The sequence below is a fragment of the Ctenopharyngodon idella genome, chromosome 22, assembly GCF_019924925.1.
Source record: "Ctenopharyngodon idella isolate HZGC_01 chromosome 22, HZGC01, whole genome shotgun sequence".
NCBI lineage: Eukaryota > Metazoa > Chordata > Actinopteri > Cypriniformes > Xenocyprididae > Ctenopharyngodon > Ctenopharyngodon idella.
Genome location: NC_067241.1, coordinates 5,695,102 through 5,713,637, shown reverse-complemented (window position 1 = coordinate 5,713,637; position 18,536 = coordinate 5,695,102). Strand labels below are relative to the sequence as shown.

General features: G+C 37.1%; 1 protein-coding gene across 5 annotated transcripts in view; it reads left to right on the top strand.

Moving 5' to 3' along the window:
- Positions 1-15,694, top strand: part of LOC127505209 (protein polyglycylase TTLL10-like) — a 36,706-nt gene extending 21,012 nt beyond the window's left edge. For 2 of the 5 annotated variants that reach the window (XR_007927643.1, XR_007927644.1), the window contains exons 11-20: positions 2,241-2,334; positions 2,598-6,205; positions 9,479-9,578; positions 10,635-10,685; positions 10,811-10,954; positions 11,176-11,262; positions 11,341-11,422; positions 11,546-11,682; positions 12,739-12,885; positions 12,970-13,056. Coding sequence is in view for 2 of the 5 variants with exons in the window: in XM_051880600.1 (XP_051736560.1) it covers positions 6,117-6,205; positions 9,479-9,578; positions 10,635-10,685; positions 10,811-10,954; positions 11,176-11,262; positions 11,341-11,422; positions 11,546-11,682; positions 12,739-12,885; positions 12,970-13,056; positions 14,186-14,261; positions 15,046-15,122; positions 15,290-15,361 (1,149 nt within the window). In the remaining 3 variants the exon portion in view is untranslated. Of the gene's footprint in view, positions 1-2,240; positions 2,335-2,597; positions 6,206-6,334; positions 6,495-9,478; positions 9,579-10,634; positions 10,686-10,810; positions 10,955-11,175; positions 11,263-11,340; positions 11,423-11,545; positions 11,683-12,738; positions 12,886-12,969; positions 13,057-14,185; positions 14,262-15,045; positions 15,123-15,289 lie in introns of those variants that run through there. The other 3 variants (XM_051880600.1, XM_051880601.1, XR_007927645.1) reach the window with 3 other exon arrangements.
- The last annotated feature ends 2,842 nt before the right edge of the window (positions 15,695-18,536 follow it).

Genomic DNA, 18,536 nt, shown 5'->3' with positions numbered 1-18,536 from the left:
GTGTCAGTGTGTTATCTTGTCATATGTTTACACTGTTTCCTCTGCACTGACCACAAAAAAAAAAATGTTTGATGTACACAAGATGCAAAGTGCTACTAGGTTATAAAGTCTGTTTCTTTGTGCTCTTTGAATGTGGGATGATTGAACTTGTAAAAAACATATGGGGCCGTACATATTTGTGGTTTAGGTGAAACAGATATGACATATTTACTGGAAAATAAATAGAGCAATTTGAGTAGGGTAAGACTGCCATCTACTGGTGAAAGTGTGTCTCAGAAAGTAAACTGTTATGTGTTGTAGGTTTTGTTGGTACTCATAAGGGAAAAGGGTGACTATAGATGTAAACAAAGGTTCCATTTTCCTTTTTTACTAGATTTGATTTCTCTTTATTTTATTGCATTATATCCATGCATAGTTATTTGGATCATTTTCAGAATTACCTATTGGCATTACACACACACACACACACACACATATATATATATATATATATATATATAAAAGAAGTCTCTTCTGCTCACCACGGCTGGATTTATTTGATCCATCAAATACAGCAAAAACAGGAATATATTTTTACAATTTAAAATAACTGTTTTCTATATGAATATATTTTAAAATGTAATTTATTCATGTGATCAAAGCTGAATTTTCAGTATCATTACTTCAGTCTTCAGTGTCACATGATCCTTCAGAAATCATTCTAATATGATGATTTGATACTCAAGAAACATTTCTTATTATTATTAATGTTGAAAAGAGTTGTGTACAATTTTTTCAGGATTTTTTGATGAATATAAAGTTCGAAAGAACATCATTATTCTGAAATAGCAATTTTTTTTTTTTTTTTAATGTAAAGATATTTCACAATATTACTGTTTTTGCTGTAGTTTGGATCAAATAAATGCAGCCATGGTGAGCAGAAGAGACAAAATATATATACACTGCTCAAAAAAATTAAAGGAACACTTTGAAAACACATCAGATCTCAATGGGGAAAAATATCATGCTGGATATCTACACTGATATGGACTGGGTAATGTGTTAGGAACGAAAGGATGCCATATCGTTTGATGGAAATGAAACACATGAGGCCGGGCATTGTCGTGTACCAGGAGGAACCCAGGACCAACTGCACCAGCGTAGGTGGGTCCAAGGGTTTTATCCTGATACCCAATGGCAGTCAGGGTGCCACTGTCTAGCCTGTAGAGGTCTGTGCGTCCCTCCATGGATATGCCTCCCCAGACCATCACTGACCCACCACCAAACTGGTCATGCTGAACGATGTTACAGGCAGCATAACGTTCTCCATGGCTTCTCAAGACCATTTCATGTCTGTCACATGTGCTTAGGGTGAACCTGCTCTCATCTATGAAAAGCACAGGGTGCCAGTGGCGGATCTGCCAATTCTGGTGTTCAATGGCAAATGGCAATCGAGCTCCACGGTGCCGAGCAGTGAGCACATGGCCCACTAGAGGACGTCGGGCCCTCAGGCCACCCTCATGAAGTCTGTTTCTGATTGTTTGGTCAGAGACATTCACACCAGTGGCCTGCTGGAGGTCATTTTGTAGGGCTCTGGCAGTGCTCATCCTCTTCCTCCTTGCACAAAGGACCAGATACCGGTCCTGCTGATGGGTTAAGGACCTTCTACGGCCCTGTCCAGCTCTCCTAGAGTAACTGCCTGTCTCCTGGAATCTCCTTTATCCTCTTGAGACTGTGCTGGGAGACACAGCAAACCTTCTGGCAATGGCACGTATTGATGTGCCATCCTGGAGGAGTTAGACTGCCTGTGCAACCTCTGTAGGGTCCAGGTATCGCCTCATGCTACCAGTAGTGACACTGACCCAAGCCAAATGCAAAACTAGTGAAAAACAGTCAGAAAAGATGAGTAGGGAAAAAAATGTCAGTGGCCTCCACCTGTAAACCATTCCTGTTTTGGGGGTTGTCTCATTGTTGCCCATCTAGTGCACTTGTTAATTTAATTAACACCAAAGCAGCTGAAACTGATTAACAACCCCCTCTGCTACTTAACTGACCAGATCAATATCCCAGGAGTTTAACTGATTTGATGCTATTCTCTGATTAAAAAGTGTTCCTTTAATTTTTTTTGAGCAGTGTATATTTATATATTAAATGTTTTCAAAATGTTTTCATTGCAGAATTATGGTCACCTTAAGAAAAGAGCTTGTTTTATCTTCGTAACCTGAGATCTCACTTGATTGTGATGTGCTTGTTTTGGGCAGGTCTGGTTGCTAGAGATGAACTGTAACCCTGCCCTGCATACTAACTGTGAAGTGCTGAAAGATGTAATACCACGGACAGTCACTGAGACACTTGGTGAGCATTTGTTTCACTAAATAATAACTCTAAATGCATGAAATATATTTAACAAATATATAATATTCAGACAGTTTAAACCACATTTAGATCAATTATGTGCAAACAAAATTTTTTTTTAAAATCCAATGCATCAACAGTGTCAAATTTCATTCCATTCTAAATGAGTTTGTCAAAGTAATGCATATGTGTGAAAGCAGTGAAAATGTATTGTTTGTGATGATACATGATAAAAAAAAAGGTGTGACATCTTTTCATTTCAGACCTTTCTTTGGAAATCTTCAATAAGTCTTGCTGTGGACTGAAACTCCTGCCACTAAACAGTCAAAGAGAGTTTTTGTTGTTGTATGGTGGTGAGACTGCGGCTATAACTAAAAAGAGACGCAAAACCACCGGGCCCTTCTCGACCCTCCACCCAAAGAGCAGCTCCACCCACAATAACACAGACAAAACTGTTGCCATCGAAACACAAACAGGGAAATCAACTAATAGGGGCAGCAAGTGTTCTGAAACTCAAGCCAAATTTCCTTTCCCTTCCACCGCGATCCACTCTTCCTCTGTTTTGTCCAATACCAGCCCACCTTCACAGCAACCTGTGGAGTTACCAATGAAACATTCAGCAGTAGCAACTTTATCCCAGAAGCCTCTGACATCCAAAGCTCAAGAAACAAATCAGCCTCGACCATACCAGCCCAGACCTGTCCGTGCACGTGTGGAGTTGCAGCTCAGCAAGTGCACCTGGCAGCAACCTGCAGTGGTATCCAACCTCAAAGTGCCTCCACAACCGGTGAGAAGTGCTATCAGGTCATTGTCTACACCAGCCCTGAGCAAAGACTTAAACCCCACACAAAGACTTGGAGCTCAAGGCCGCCAAACAGACAAAATGATGCACGTGAGCGGCAACCTCAAGATGTCCTAGATTCATTTGGCTGAGCCGTACTTCCTCCACACTGTGGGGACAGAAAAGAAAGAGACCAAAGAATAGGAAGATGATGGGTGACTGCACTTTCAAATCAAAACAGTTATAAGGGCTTCTTCTCTGAATAATTAGCATTTTCTTCTGCTTGAGTCTAATGTTGTTCCTCATCACCAGAAGCATCATGCTCATTTAAACTGATGCTCCTGCTGATTTTGTTTTTTAATTTTATTTTTTACATGTCACCCATTTATTTATCATACATCATCTATCCTCCCTCATGCCGCTCAAAACTCTGTGGAAACCAAAGTGGGTTAAACTTATTAAAATGTCAAAGCTGCTCTTTTCCATACAATGAAAATGCATGGTAAATACAGACTAAAGTCTGTGTAACTGCTTTATTTATTATATATTCCTTGCCTTTCAAAAGTTTGGGGTTGGGAAAAAAAAAAAAAAGTAAATATTTTTGGTAGAAGTCTTTTATGCTCCCCAAGGCTGCATTTATTTGATAAAATGATGAATAAAAGTTTATAAAAGTATTAATTTCTTTAACAAAAAAAAAAAAAAAAATTTCTTACTGATAACCCCTTTTTTGAGCATAGATGTGAAAATGCACTATTCGACTTAAATGGTTGCAATTCATGAATGCTTTGGAACACAGACATAAGGTTGCGTCTTATTGCTGAAGTGAAAGCACTTCAAAGTGTAAAAAAGTTAGAAGTACTGTAAAGCAAATATACTGTACATGTTTTATTTTACACAAAATACATATTTTACTTTTTTTTTACTCTAAAAATGCTATAAAATCAAAGCCATATCAAGTTGTGTTCCAAATTTGGATGTTGATATCACAAAAATTGTTTGAAAAAGTTCCTATTAGAACTTGTTTAGGCGCTATACCAAAAAAAAAGCCACCGGGTGTCACCCACATTCCATTATATTAGTTTTATGCATTTTCCCGTTACAAGTTAATCCATTTCTGTCACAATATTACTTCTATCACAAAACAATCACAAAATATGGAACCTTGAGTTTTAGACATTTCCAACGATATGTGTTTTGTCAAGATTGGAAAAATTTTTGATTATAAAATGTAGTAAATTTTGTAATATGAAACGTGACACCACCCACTAAAAGGAACTTTTTTTGGTTAAAAATGATCCAAAATCAATTTTTGAGCATGTACATAACCAGCCAGTGTTCAAAACTATCTCCTTACCTTAGCCAATTCACAACGGTAAGCTTGTAATAATGTTTTATAATAAAATCAGTACTGGTGGGTTTCCGCGGGACATTTGAGCATGCAGCCGTTCGTCTTTGCGTCATAGCGTCACGTGACAACTTGACATTAACCCAACAATCATCAGTGACAACTGAAGATTAACCTGTAGTCAAAAGCAAAAGACTTTGGACTGTGGAGTGGCTACAGAAATTGAAATCTTAATGTTAATACACACTAAATACACACAGTCACACAATGCTGATGTTAACATTAACAATTTGAGAACAAAGTATAACAATAATAATAATTGAAAAAGTTTGACGTGATCCAAACTAAGTGATCATTAGATTTAATCACCATAGCGCGATTGTAATGCTTTTTTCCCAGTTGGTCAGAACAAAAGTGGCAGACATGTTACTTGCTTGTTCAGATGACATTTTCCGGTGAAAATTGTTGTTTTGGTCATACTTCCAAAACTACAATTTGTGATTCCGAAGTACAGTATCCACACCGATGGTGACTGACAGCAAACATTAGATTAATCTGCGCTGAGGAGCTGTGCCAATACACAACCCACGTAAAGATGATAATTCCACAAATAACTGCAATTGCAGGTTTCAAACAGAGATGGCGACAAAGAGGCAAAACTTACAGACTGCAGCTTTAATTGTATATGTGATGGGGAAAAAAGGCAATATAAATAAGAGTTAAGGGGTTACAATTTAAACCCTTGCACACTATAAATGAAAAACAACACCATTAGACTAAAACATTTTTAAGCCTTGGAGAGAAATGCTAAGCTGCTAAAAAAAAAATTGTTTTTTGTGGGGAGGTTATATCTTATCTCAGAGTGTCACATAATAAGACAGCATCACTTCAGATATTGACACAGCATTAATAAGGCTCCTTCTCCTCACCATCATTTCAACAAATTGCCTTCTTCAGTAAAGTTTTGGAGTGATTTTGAATGTTCTCTTGACTGGTTCAGATAACCTATTTTTTATGTGGTGTTGGAGATGCAGCCCAGCCACAGAACACTCCTTCTTCCTCCATCTGTGGCATATGTGACAAAACAAACACCAGATTAGACCTCTACACACTAACACGCTCCTCACCACCAATAAACACATGTTTGAGATTCAGCTGCGGTTTTGTTGTCGTGGCTACATTTTGCCTACTTTTCTGTATTGACTTTATGAAGTGTAATCATAATCTTAAGTGGGATTTGCTTTATTGATGCTGCTTGCATCCCACATGTGTAAAATCAAAGTCAAAACAAACCGTTCAATGCTTTCAAGCTCACTCACAGATGAAACTGAGTAAAGTGAGGAAGTTGTGTTGGCCACTGCTGCGTCACTGCAGATTGCAACAGGAAGAAATAGTGCAGCATTTGTGTGTAACTGCTGTGCTTGATAGTTTCATACACCTCTCTTGCTCCTCTTCATTCGCCCAACGTTGGCTTTGGTTCAATGTTTTTTACTGCAAGACACTTCAGGCTTCTGTGCACCTCATTCTTGAACCCTGCTTATAGTCTGTTGGGGTGTGGGGCATGTGGGGTTGACCAGATGGCCCTCCGTGTGTAGTTTAGAGGAGAAGCCATTGGGGTTGTGTGTGTGGAAAGGAGAGGTAAGGTGCAGACAAGCTATGGGATGCTGCAGTGTGACCCAAAGGCATACGGGAACTGATGAAGTGGGCCCAGATGAGATCGAACTCCTGGAAATCAACAATGCAGGGTAAGAGACTGACTGCCGCATGGTTGTTGTTTTTTGCTCATGCATTTCAGTGGAAGCACAGGCTTTTGGGTGCACAGAACATACTTAGTAGCAAAACTTCCTCATTTCAGAATGTTAGGTAATGTATGATAACATTTTAAAAACCACAAAGGGTTAGTTGTTCATAATCATGTGGATGTTAAAATGGAAGTGGCTGTCCATTGGAGTTGAGAATGTTAGAAGTTGTTAGAGTTGTTTTACATATGTATTTTAGGAATGGTGGTAGGAAACCATGTGACAGTTTCAGCCAGTAAGTAAATTCTAGAGACACCTTTTTTAGCATCAAACCATTCTGCTTGATTCTGTCTGTCTGAAATGGATCTGATGAAACCGTGTGAAACATCTTGAGCTTTTTATGTAAGTTTTAGTTGTTTTATTCCCCACACAATGAAGGTGTTTACCGTGGATGGGCAGCAGACTTGCAGCTAGATCTCATTAGAGCCTCTCATACACCAAATGAGGCAGAACTAATGCAGCTAGTATTGCTAATTAAAGGAGCCAAGTGTGTTTGAGCAGTCTGGTGTCTTACTCCAGGCTGGAAGCCTCAATCCTCTCATTAGGAGACTGTAGGGATTAGAATGGGAGTTAATCAGAGCTCATAAGCTTTATGTGGCCAAACTAGCAGAAAAACGGGGATCAGACAACGGCCAATCTGCAAAAATACACACAGGTTGTTAATATGCAGATATGCAACTGCGTCAGCGGTGAAAACATGGTTTGTTTGGAGTAATTACAATGTTAAATCACTCATTTTGTGGGTAATGGTCTTGCGATATACCTGTTGAAGTGTCTATATGGGTTCTGAGTGTAGTTTAAAGAGTTGAGCCTATTGAGGGTCAGATGGTGGATGTCTGCTTGTCATTCACCACCCACAGTAAGCTGCTTATGTCTGGGCACTTCCCTAGTAAGCGCAATGGGTAAAAGCAGCAGGAACAGAGGGTCTGGGGGTAAAATAAGCAACAAACCCCATACAAAGAGTTTGTTAAAGTGTGCTGTTAAAGAATTTGTAATAAAAACAATGGCCTCAGGCCATGTAGAATGTCGTTTGTGGTATCCAAATGGATACAATTGTATCCCAGATTAGATTAGGAAGAACTTCATGGTTATTTTTAGTAATTGAAAACTATACACATTCTAAAATACGGTTTGGTTCCGTTGTCACCGTATGGACCTTTTTTTTTTCTTTACCTGAACTGAAGCTTAAAAATTACTTTCATTGGTATAAGCTGATATATCTTGATATTAGTCATATTAACAATTTGTACATGTTACCACGAGACGATAAATAAATAACAACAGAGACAGTGCAAAATAATAAATCATTGTTTGATGTTACCTGTGTTCACCGTACATTTTTTTTTTTTTTACAAAGTAGAACACTAATATTTTTCTAGCAAGCTTAAACTTAAAGGGCACCTATTATGCCCCTTTTCACAAGATGTAATATAAGTCTCTGGTGTACCTTGAATGTGTCTGTGAAGTTTCAGCATAAAATACCCCACAGATCATTTATTATAGCTTGTCAAATTTGCTCCTATGGGTGTGAGCAAAAACATGCAGTTTTTCTGTCCCTTTAAATGCAAATGAGCTGGGGCTCCCCACCCACTTTCCAGAAGACGGCGGAGCGTTAACAGCTCACGCTTTGGTTGTTCAACAACAACAAAGCTGGAGAATCTCACGCAGCCAAACGGTGTTCACGCAGCACAAACATGTAGTTAACGGTGTTCAGCCACATTGTTCAAACCGGAGTTGATGGAGAGACTCAGGAAGAAGTTACAACTTTTAGAACTGGAGGTTTCTGAATGGTTAGTGAATAAATGTGCTGGCCTTTGCAAATAAACATAGTAACAAGGTTTAAAATAGATGACAGACATCTGGTCTCTAAGAAAACAATAGCTTTAGCTGCATTTGTTGTGGAACTAACAGACATAGACTGAAATGGTGATTTGCTCAAAAATCATAAAAAATAAACAGTGTGACACTTATTTCTTCTGGAGGATCATGAACAGTTGGTACAGATCCATCCTTGAGTACCAACTTTTTAGCAAAGCCTGCCTTGTGTTGAACGAGGGTTCACAAAGCAGTCTGGAGTGAAATGATTTGCGCAGACATAAACGAATTTAGGTAGATTTTGGGGTGCATTATCTTAAAAAATAAAACTAATCCACTGTGTCCTCAAAATGAAGAGTCTTATGTTTAGTTTTACATCCAAAAACAGAACAACAGGATTGCTGAGACATTGTTGACGCTACAGCTGCTCGAGCGTGGAGAAAATGGCATAAAGCGCACAACTCACTGAGGGCGGAAACTATTTTAATGCAGGACTGTCAGTCAGCGGCCGTGGGCGTGACGTCACACTGCTCAGAGAATCAAAACGGCACATCTAATGAGACTGCTTTGGTTTAGGAGTGGGTGGATTTTTATCATTGTGGGATGGTTGTGTTCACACACTGCCAACACACATTTATGTCCAAACACCATGTAAAAGTGGATTTTGCATAATAGGTGCCCTTTAAAGTGTATAAACATTCACATGCAAAACAGGCAAAGACATAATTCGTATTCACCTTATTCGTAACAGAAGAGAGGGTGCGGCCATTGTAACTTGACTTTGTCAATGCTTCTGGTTTCATCTGCTTCCATTTTAGTATACAAAAACTCTCCGTTATACTGCTTGATATTGCAAACTGTTACTTATTTTATTATTTAAACTTATTATCATAATCAAAAACACACTGGTTTGTAGCACAACTTATTGTACCATTTACAGCATTTTGTTATACCTGTGTTCTTTCTTCCAATATGTATTTCCACAGCATGAAGGTAAGATCTTACGGATAAATTAACCGCTCATTTTAAAATCTTCCCGGTCTACTGACATTTGTTATGACATCCGCTTCAAACATTGCAATGCTCATGCTAACTTTCATTAACTCCACAATATGTAAATCTACTTCACCAACTAATTACTCGACAGCGATGCCATAGAAATATACATAGCTCCTACAAAAACTGAAGTTTGAATAATAAGTGTATAAGGTCTATAGCAGCAAATAAATCAGAAGTGCCCACACAATCACAGAAAACAGCTTACTTCCGCAGTGCTACATAAGGTGAAATTTTCTCCCACTAAATCTGTCACAGTGCACAGCAATTTGCATTGTGTTTCTTAAATCCTCATCTGTTATGCTGCAAGATAAAGTGATTTGACTGTTTAGCCATCTGCTATTTCAGGCTCTGGAGTCTCGCTGAAAGCAGGCACCAAATTTCCACAAGAAATGGCACAGATGAAGGTCCTCATCGTGTTCCTTCTGTGAGGCACCTGAAGAAGGAGGTAAGCCATAAAGAGGAAGTGGTAAAGGGCGTAGCTTTGTCACCAAAAAACCTTTTGTGGTGCTGAAGACTAATCTGTTTCTCATCTCTTCCGGGAATTCACACATACAAGTCTGTTCACAGAGTTTTTCTTTGTTATGCAAAGATGTATTATTTGGTCATCACAGCTTTGATAAAGATGTAAAGGACCAATATTTTTTGATAAACTTATTTTTCTAGCAAAAGTTTTCTTACACAAATGTCAATTTCAGGGGGCTAGCCCTACTTTATTTTTATTTTTATTTTTTTTGTAAGGAACTTAAATCCTACCTAGACACTCTATTTACATCCAGCAACTCCAAAGCCTTCAAACTGTCACACTCACATTGTCATTTTTATATTTTCCTGTCCTGATTGTGTAGCTTATATTTGAATTCTCAACTCTATTTACCCCTGGCATTGGTTTTTGTATGTTCTTAGCAATAATACAAAAAAAAAAAAAGTTTCCAAGAAAAGATTAAATGCAGAGAAACCAAAAGAGTGTGTACAAGAACACAGTGGCTCTAAAAAGTATTTGGGAACTTAAAAATCTAGGGTTACACTTTATTTTACAGTGCCGTAGTTACACGTCACTACATGTACTTATTATAGTAATAACAATAAATTATGCACAATTACAAGTATCTAACCCTAAACCAAATCCTAACCCTAACTGTAACTCTATAGTAAGTACATGTAGTTAATTAATAGTACTCAGTACTTATTTCAGTAATTACAATGTAACTACGGCACTGTAAAATAAAGTGTAACCAAAATCTATGATTTTTTCTAAATTACATAAAAGATCAAAGCAATTAACTGGCATTTATTTGAAAGAAAATGGCATCATTGATGTGCAGATGCCACTTTTTTATATGTAATGCAGTAACAACTGGACATTTTATGTTTTGCTTATGTGCATTAAAGTATCTAAATACTTTTGGAGCCACTGTGTTCAGATCTAGATGAATCTAATATCTGTGCCGAATAAGAGTTTTGTTAATTTCATCTCCATTTCTGCATCTGTGTCTTCTGCAAGGACCCAGATCCTGTCTCTGTGAGGGACACAACAAAACACAACCATTCACAAGTATGTCTTCATCAGCTTCTAAATAAATAAAAAAAAAATAATCATCTATGCATTTCTCAACATTACATGCTCTTTATGTAACAATATAGGGTGGGTTTTTTTATTTTTGTATTTCTGTTTCTCAGCTGGTGCTTTGGGGCTGGACAAAAAAAGAGCTCCATCACAGGCTGTACACTCAGCCAATCAGAGAATGGGAAGGAAAGGCACCACACACCTATGGAGACATTATCCACTCATCTTCTGTGTATTTACACAGTGGATACACAAAGGTAACAATTCAACAAAATTGCTTAAGTTCATGTTCCAAACTGCCTCTAACTACACAAAACTATAATGAAAAAGATGCCATTTGATTTACTTAATGTTTTGTGCCAATTCAGAATTTAAAAAAAAAAAAAAAAAATTTAAGTGGAGCCAAATTAATATTTTTGCCTATGTCCATGTCTTCATGAGTAACTGTAATTTGTATGCATTATGATTTCTTCTTCAGGCTATGAGTGAAAGATATCTGGTTTTATTTTCCTTCCATTTGTTAATCCTTGCTTTGGACAGCTCTAATCGTGATTTTATTTATGAGGTAAGACTCTTTCTAAGTATAAGGAAATATTTAATGATGTGAGCTTCACTTTAAACTGCCATCTGTGTTTTGTCACAGGGCATCCTTCCTCTCTCAGCCATTGAGGTTCATCTGATCTCACAGCAGGACCCCAGTTCTCCACATATGTTTGAGATTAGCGGTGAGAGCCCCTCTAAAACAACAACAACAAAAAATTTAATCTCTGAATTAACCCTGAATATGAACATTTTGAAGTCACAAAAATATTTGATCATAGTACACCTATATTTATGATATACTCTAGGACCTATGGTGGACTCAAAGATCTTCATTTGTGCTAGTGCTGCTGAAACAAAAGCCTGGATGGAGAACATTGAGGAAAGGAGACACAAATCCCTAAGGCAACAGCTGAGCCCGTCCCATAGTGCTCTCTCATACCTGGTGCATCTTATTCAGCCTTGTTGTACTGCATACCTGAAATAAACAGGACTCATAAAACATGGTCAAATATATTTGTACCTGAATGAACACTGGTTATTTTTGGCCAATGTTAATGGGTTAGTTCACCCAAAAATGAAATTTCTGTCATTAATTACTCACCCTCATGTCGTTACACACCCGTAAGACCTTTGTTTATCTTCGGAACACAAATTAAGATATTTTTGATAAAATCCGATGGCTCAGTGAGGCCTCCATTGACAGCAAGATAATTAACACTTTCAGATGCCCAGAAAGCTGCTAAAGACGTATTTAAAACAGTTCATGTGACTACAGTGGTTCAACCTTAATGTTATGAAGCAACAAGAATACTTTTTGTGTGCCAAAAAAACAAAATAACGACTTTATTCAACAATATCTAGTGATGGCCGATTTCAAAACACTGCTTCGTGAAGTTCAAAGCTTTACAAATCTTTTGTGAGATTTTCGGAGCGTGTATCAAACTGCCAAAGTCACGCCCCCTAGTGGTGAACCATTGAAATTTCGAAACAATTATGACGTAACACAGCCTCATTTACTGAAATCACGTGACTTTGGTGCTCCGAACCACTGATTCGAAACAGAAGATTTGTAAAGCTTCGAAGCTTTATGAAGCAGTGTTTTGAAATCGCCCATCACTAGATATTGTTGAATAAAGTCGTTATTTAGTTTTTTTTGGCACACAAAAAGTATTCTCGTCACTTCATGACATTAAGGTTGAACCACTGTAGTCACATGAACTGTTTTAAATGCGTCTTTAGTAGCTTTCTGGGCCCTGAAAGTGTTAATTGTCTTGCTGGCAATGTAGGCCTCACTGAGCCATCTGATTTTATGAAAAATATCTTAATTGGTGTTCCGAAGTTGAACGAAGGTCTTACAGGTGTGGAACGAAATGAGGGTGAGTAATTAATGACAGAATTAAAATTTTTGGCTGAACTAACCCTTTAAGTACCAGATAAGTAAAACAGAATTAGGATTGTTCATATCATTGCTCAGACAGATTTATTTTCACTATTCCAGGTGCCATGTGATGAAAACTGGAAGAAGGAGGAGCTTAAAAGATACTTACTGCGTTCTCCAATCTTGCAATGGGAGGGGACACCTATTCAGCACATGGGCTGTCCAAAATACCTTTCACTGGTGCACATTAGCAACATATACACACAGGTCAGGCTATAAATTGAGAGTGTTATCCATATAATTCAGGATGGTACTAAACAGGCCTCCTTCAAAAAACATCGTTTTTTGCAGGGACCTCAGGAGCGTTTGCTTGTGCTCTTCCCGTTTGACCTCCTCATTCTGTCTCTTGACTGTCATCATGTACGTGTGAAATATGAGGTAAGCTAATTTTGCTGACTAAACAACAAGCTATATCAGCAATATGTCTGTGAGCCATAGAAATGTATTTGGCAGCCTCAATTAGTACACTCTTTAAAATAAAGGCTCCAAAAGGGGGGTTTTGCGATGAAGCCATAGAAGAACCATTTTTAGTTCCACAAACAACCTTTCAGTGAAAAGTTCTTAAAATATTTTTTTTTTTAGTATGAAGAACATTTAAAAAAAAATCTATCTAAAGAATTTTTCTCCACTATAAAGAACCTTTTGTGGAATGGAAAGGTTCCATGCTGTTAAAGGTTCTTCATGGAACCATTGCATTGATGCCAATAAAGAACCTTTATTTTTAGGAGTGTAATTGGTGAACCCTATTTAAGTAACTCAACTAAGTGGTGCCAAGGTGCTAACAGTGGGGTTTATACATACTGTTTCTTTAAAATGAAAAAATAAAACAAAGGACCTTCTGGCCACCATTATTGTCATTTGACAATTCAATTTAAAGGATTAGTTCACTTTAAAATCCAAATTTTCTCCAAGCTTTACTCACCCTCAAGCCGTATATGACTTTCTTCTTTCTGATGAACACAATCGGAGTTATATTAATAAATGTCGTTGAAAGGAACCAATGAGTATAAAGCTCAAGAAAGTGCATAAGTGCATTATAAACATACTTCACACAGCTTCTCGTACGTTGAATTTGGAAGGCGGTCTGGCGGAAGCTAGATATTTTACTTTATAACTTGTTAAATATGGATATTTTTCTTACACAAATGCTTCGCTTCAGAAGGCATTTATTAACCCCCCGGATCCGTATGGAGTACGTTTATGATGGATGGATGCACTTCCTTGAGCTTCATACTCGTTGTTTCCTGTTCTCTGTCATTATAAAGCTTGGACGCATCAGGATAATATAACTCTGATTGTGTTCATCAGAAAGAAGAAAGTCATATACACCTAGGATGGCTTGAGGGTGAGTAAATCTTGGGGTAATTTTCATTTTAAAGTGAACCAATCCTTTAAGTGATTCTAAGTTTAAATATAATTAACAAACATTTAATTCAGATTCAAATATAGGACTATTTATACATGTATACAACATCAGAGCACTGAGTTGTATTGTTTTATACTGAAGGGTCGTCTGCCATTAAAGAGCATTAAAGCCATGGAAAGATCTGCACTACCTGGCAGACTGGAGTTTGAACTCACAGGTATGTATGTTTCTGAACAAATATATTACTCTCATATTCCAAATAACATAACCTCTAAGTTGCATGTAATATAAATATTTAATATACCGCATGATATACAATTTAAATACCGATGGCTTTATGGGAGAGCAATTTAAATGAGCAGCTCTTTTTGGACAGCATATTTATAAACTCACATTGTGGTATAGTTTTTAGATCTCACGCTAGACTTGTGTGTGGTAATGGTCTGTACTTTAAGCAAATGTCTATATTTATCTGTCATATCAATCATTTCACTATGACTTGTCATGAGAACCCAGGAAATACTCTTATATAACATAAAACCATAGGGTTGCTTATTAGTTGTGCAGTTTGCTGGGGGCTATATTAGGATATGCTGTTTATTATCATATATTAGTCTTTCATAAACATTAAGAAAGCTGGATGCATTGCATGTTTTGTTGTTCTAAGAGTCATAAATCAAGTGATCTGTGTTAGTCATAGAGGTGCTTGTGACTCACCTTCAGAAAATAGCCATGTGATGATAAACACTCAGACTGGTTTCTCAATGTTCCTCTTATCGCCTGAATTTTGTTGAAGAGGTGATTCACTCAAAACGTCATTACACCAAGTTATAAATTATTAAAATTATTAGAAGCCTGATGATTCATGTAGGCCACTTCTTAGTGCTTCTTCAGTGCATTTTCTGACAGATTTCAAGCCACAAACCAACTTCACACAAGCGTTTTCTAAACTGTTGTAGGCCTATAATCTTTATGCTGATGTCTAGTGATGTATTTTCCAGGTGAACTGATGGAGCCTCTGCTTGTCTCCTGTATTTACCCTGAGGACTATCAAAACTGGATCTTCCAGTTACAACAGGCAAGACTGCAGATATTGGATTTTAGACTGTTCACATTTAAGACAAGCTAATGATCATTATAGTAAAACTAATTACTTTAGAGTTTACCACACTTTGTAAGATGTAAATACAGCCTAAACATTATTGAAACAATACATCTGAATATTTTATTTTCCATCTCCCACAGCCTGATAAAGTGGCAGATTCATTGCCACATCACACCCCTCCACCTCTGATACCGAAGAAGCGCAGAAGCTGAGGATGATGTGAAGGATGGGGATTAAAATGCTGTGAAATCATAAATCATAAATACTCCCATCAATCATTGTGCCCAATGAAAGCTGCTGATGACAAATGAACATTTTACTGTTGCATTTTACTCATAAGTGACAAATCTCTTCACTGCTTGTGAGGAAAGATCTTCAATAGCTAGGAAACTCAACAGGTTTAGACAGTCTGCTCCATTTCAGTAAATATATGTTAATGAGGTAGTAAGTGGAAACAGGCCTAACACATGCACACTTACAGTAATGTATAAAGTTAATATAAATGTTTAAGTGAGATATAATAAATAGTTTTAATTTGAAATTAATTCCAGGGTCTTGTATCTGTGAGCTAAAGAATCTTTACATAAGTCAGAAAACATTCTCTACAAAATAGCAATTTACAGGTTTCGCTTCCTGTTTTCAAAGATATCAAACAGGGTTCAAGTGATTCACGCTATTTGTAATACTTCCTAATTTTCAGACAATAAAACAGAACAGACAAGCTCAGGTGGAGTCAGAGAGTAGCCCAACTAATATTTTCCTTTACTAGTTTCTCATGCTCTCTGTCATCCCTTTTCTTTATTTATGTTCGTATCTCTTGCTGCGGGAGGGAAGAAGGCAGTCGTTGAACATACATGACCGTTAACAGGCAGAATGGTTAGTTTAAACTTCCCGCCTCTCGCCAGAAGATGGCGTCTCAGCGAAATCATACAGGTGTAAGTTTAAATTGTTTACGGTTTATACAAGATGGTTTCCAGTTTCCACGACGGATTTCAAGATAGATCGTTTCATTACTACTTTAAACTTACCTGTGAACTATATTAGTAGAATAAAGTATATAGTGAATAGTGATTAGTGAATGACTATAGAAAGATTAGTGAATGAGGGATTTTACTCCTTTTAAAGGGTTAGTTCACCCAAAAATAAAAATAATGCCATTTATTACTCACCCTCATGTCGTTCTACACCCGTAAGGCCTTCATTCATCTTCGGAACACAAATTGAGATATTTTTGATTAAATCCGATGGCTCAGTGAGGCCTGCATTCACAGCAATGACATTTCCTCTCTCAAGATCGCTAAAGGTACTAAAAACATATTTAAAACAGTTTATGCGAGTTCAGTAGTTCTACCTTAATATTATAAAGCAACTAGAATACTTTTTGTGCGCCAAAAAAACAAAATAACGACTTTTCAACAATATGATGGAACGATTTCAGAACACTGCTTCGGAGCTTTACGAATCAAATCAGTGATTCGGATCTCCTATCAAATGGCTAAACTGCTGAAATCATGTGACTTTGGCGCTCAAAGTCACTGATTCGATTCGAAAAGCTCCGAAGCAGTGTTTTAAAATTGGCCCATCACTATATTGTTGAAAAGTTATTTTGTTTTTTTGCCACACAAAAATATTCTTGTTGCTTTATAATATTAAGGTAGAACTACTGAACTCGCATGAACTGTTTTAAATATGATTTTAGTACCTTTATGGATCTTGAGAGAGAAAATGTCATTGCTGTGAATGTAGGCCTCACTGAGCCATCGGATTTCAACAAAAATAACTTAATTTGTGTTCCGAAGATGAATGAAGGCCTTACGGGTGTGGAACGACATGAGGGTGAGTAATAAATTACATTATTTTCATTTTTGGGTGAACTAACCCCTTAACAAGGCAAAATTAGACTAAATATTGACAACCTTTTGGTATCTATTTAAATTTCACAGAACATGCTGTATACGTAAATGTCGAAAGAACCAGGACAAAGCTTTGTGGATTAAGAAAACCAGTTTATGAAACGGATGAATAAAAAGGAGCAGGGAAATATGTATCAGATACTGAAATACCATATTCTTTGTTTACCATATACATATTAAACCAATAGGATCTATCCATCTTGGTAAATGGTTTATATATGACCATCAGAGTAAGATGAAAGAGTTGAAAAATAGTCAAACTCATTGTATTTTTTGTCAAGTGTTGTGTGTAGTTTCAGATTACTGTCAGCAGAGGGCAGTATGTTGAGTGTCTTTACCAACAGACAAGAAGAGAGAGAAAAAGATACAAAATATAGATAAATATACTCAAATCATAAGCAATAAAGTGACATGATAGCACATGACACATCCCAGGGTACAATAGGGATGTAAATTAGTGTCTGTTTGTCATCTGCTTGTTATGGTTTCTATATTTTTAGGGCAACTTGTTTTTTTTTCCTTGATTTAATGGAACAATATTAAATATACCAGCATGTAGCAATTACTTTGCCACAATAAACTACAAGCCTACACAGCACCTAGCGAGACACTAAGTCAAGAACAGCAGAGGTACAACTTCAGGATCACCCCAGGCCAGACTTGAACTTTCATCCTTTTGATTACCAGCCAAAATTTGTACCCACTCCAGACATATAGCTTTGGTGTGTTGCCAAACAGGCATTCTGATATACTGCTGTCGTACTTCAAAAAGACAAATTCAAATTAAAAATGGTGCACATGACTTTGGAAATATGGTTATGACTCAAAGACAATAGATGATCAGCTCTAAATCATATGTCCCCAGGGCATGGTAGCAATGAAATTATGAAATTTAATTTCGATACGCTGATTCATTGGGGTAGATTCAGCCTTATTTCCTGTTTGCCACTGGCACTGATTTTATTGTGCCATTATTTTCAAAAATACCCCTTAATTCTCAAAAATCCATTCAATAACTTTTGTGTATATCACCTAGAATCATATAGGGATCTGAGATTTTAGAGACACTGAAGACTTTGTTGAAGATTGGATATTGGACAATTCATTAGGGTAGCAGTGAAAAAAAAAAAAACGTTTTTAATAAAAATTCAAGATGGCGGGTAATCTAAAGGGAAGAGATTCAAATCAGTGAGCGTGAGGTGGGAAATCAAAAGGACAACTTTTTTAATATAATACACAATTCAATCTTCTGGCTGGTTGTCTGAGCAAAAAATATGCACCTTATGCTTGGTCCCTTAAATTGTCTAAATGCATCTTATTGATCTTATTGTCATCAATTCACCTTTGCTTTTTTAATATTTTTTTTAAAGCTCAGAGTTTGTTTGTTTTTTCTGCCTGCAACCAACAACCTACAAAAAGAGCCAAGTCTCGCCCTACATTTTTTCTTTTTCGATAATTTGTTTGTCTCAGATGT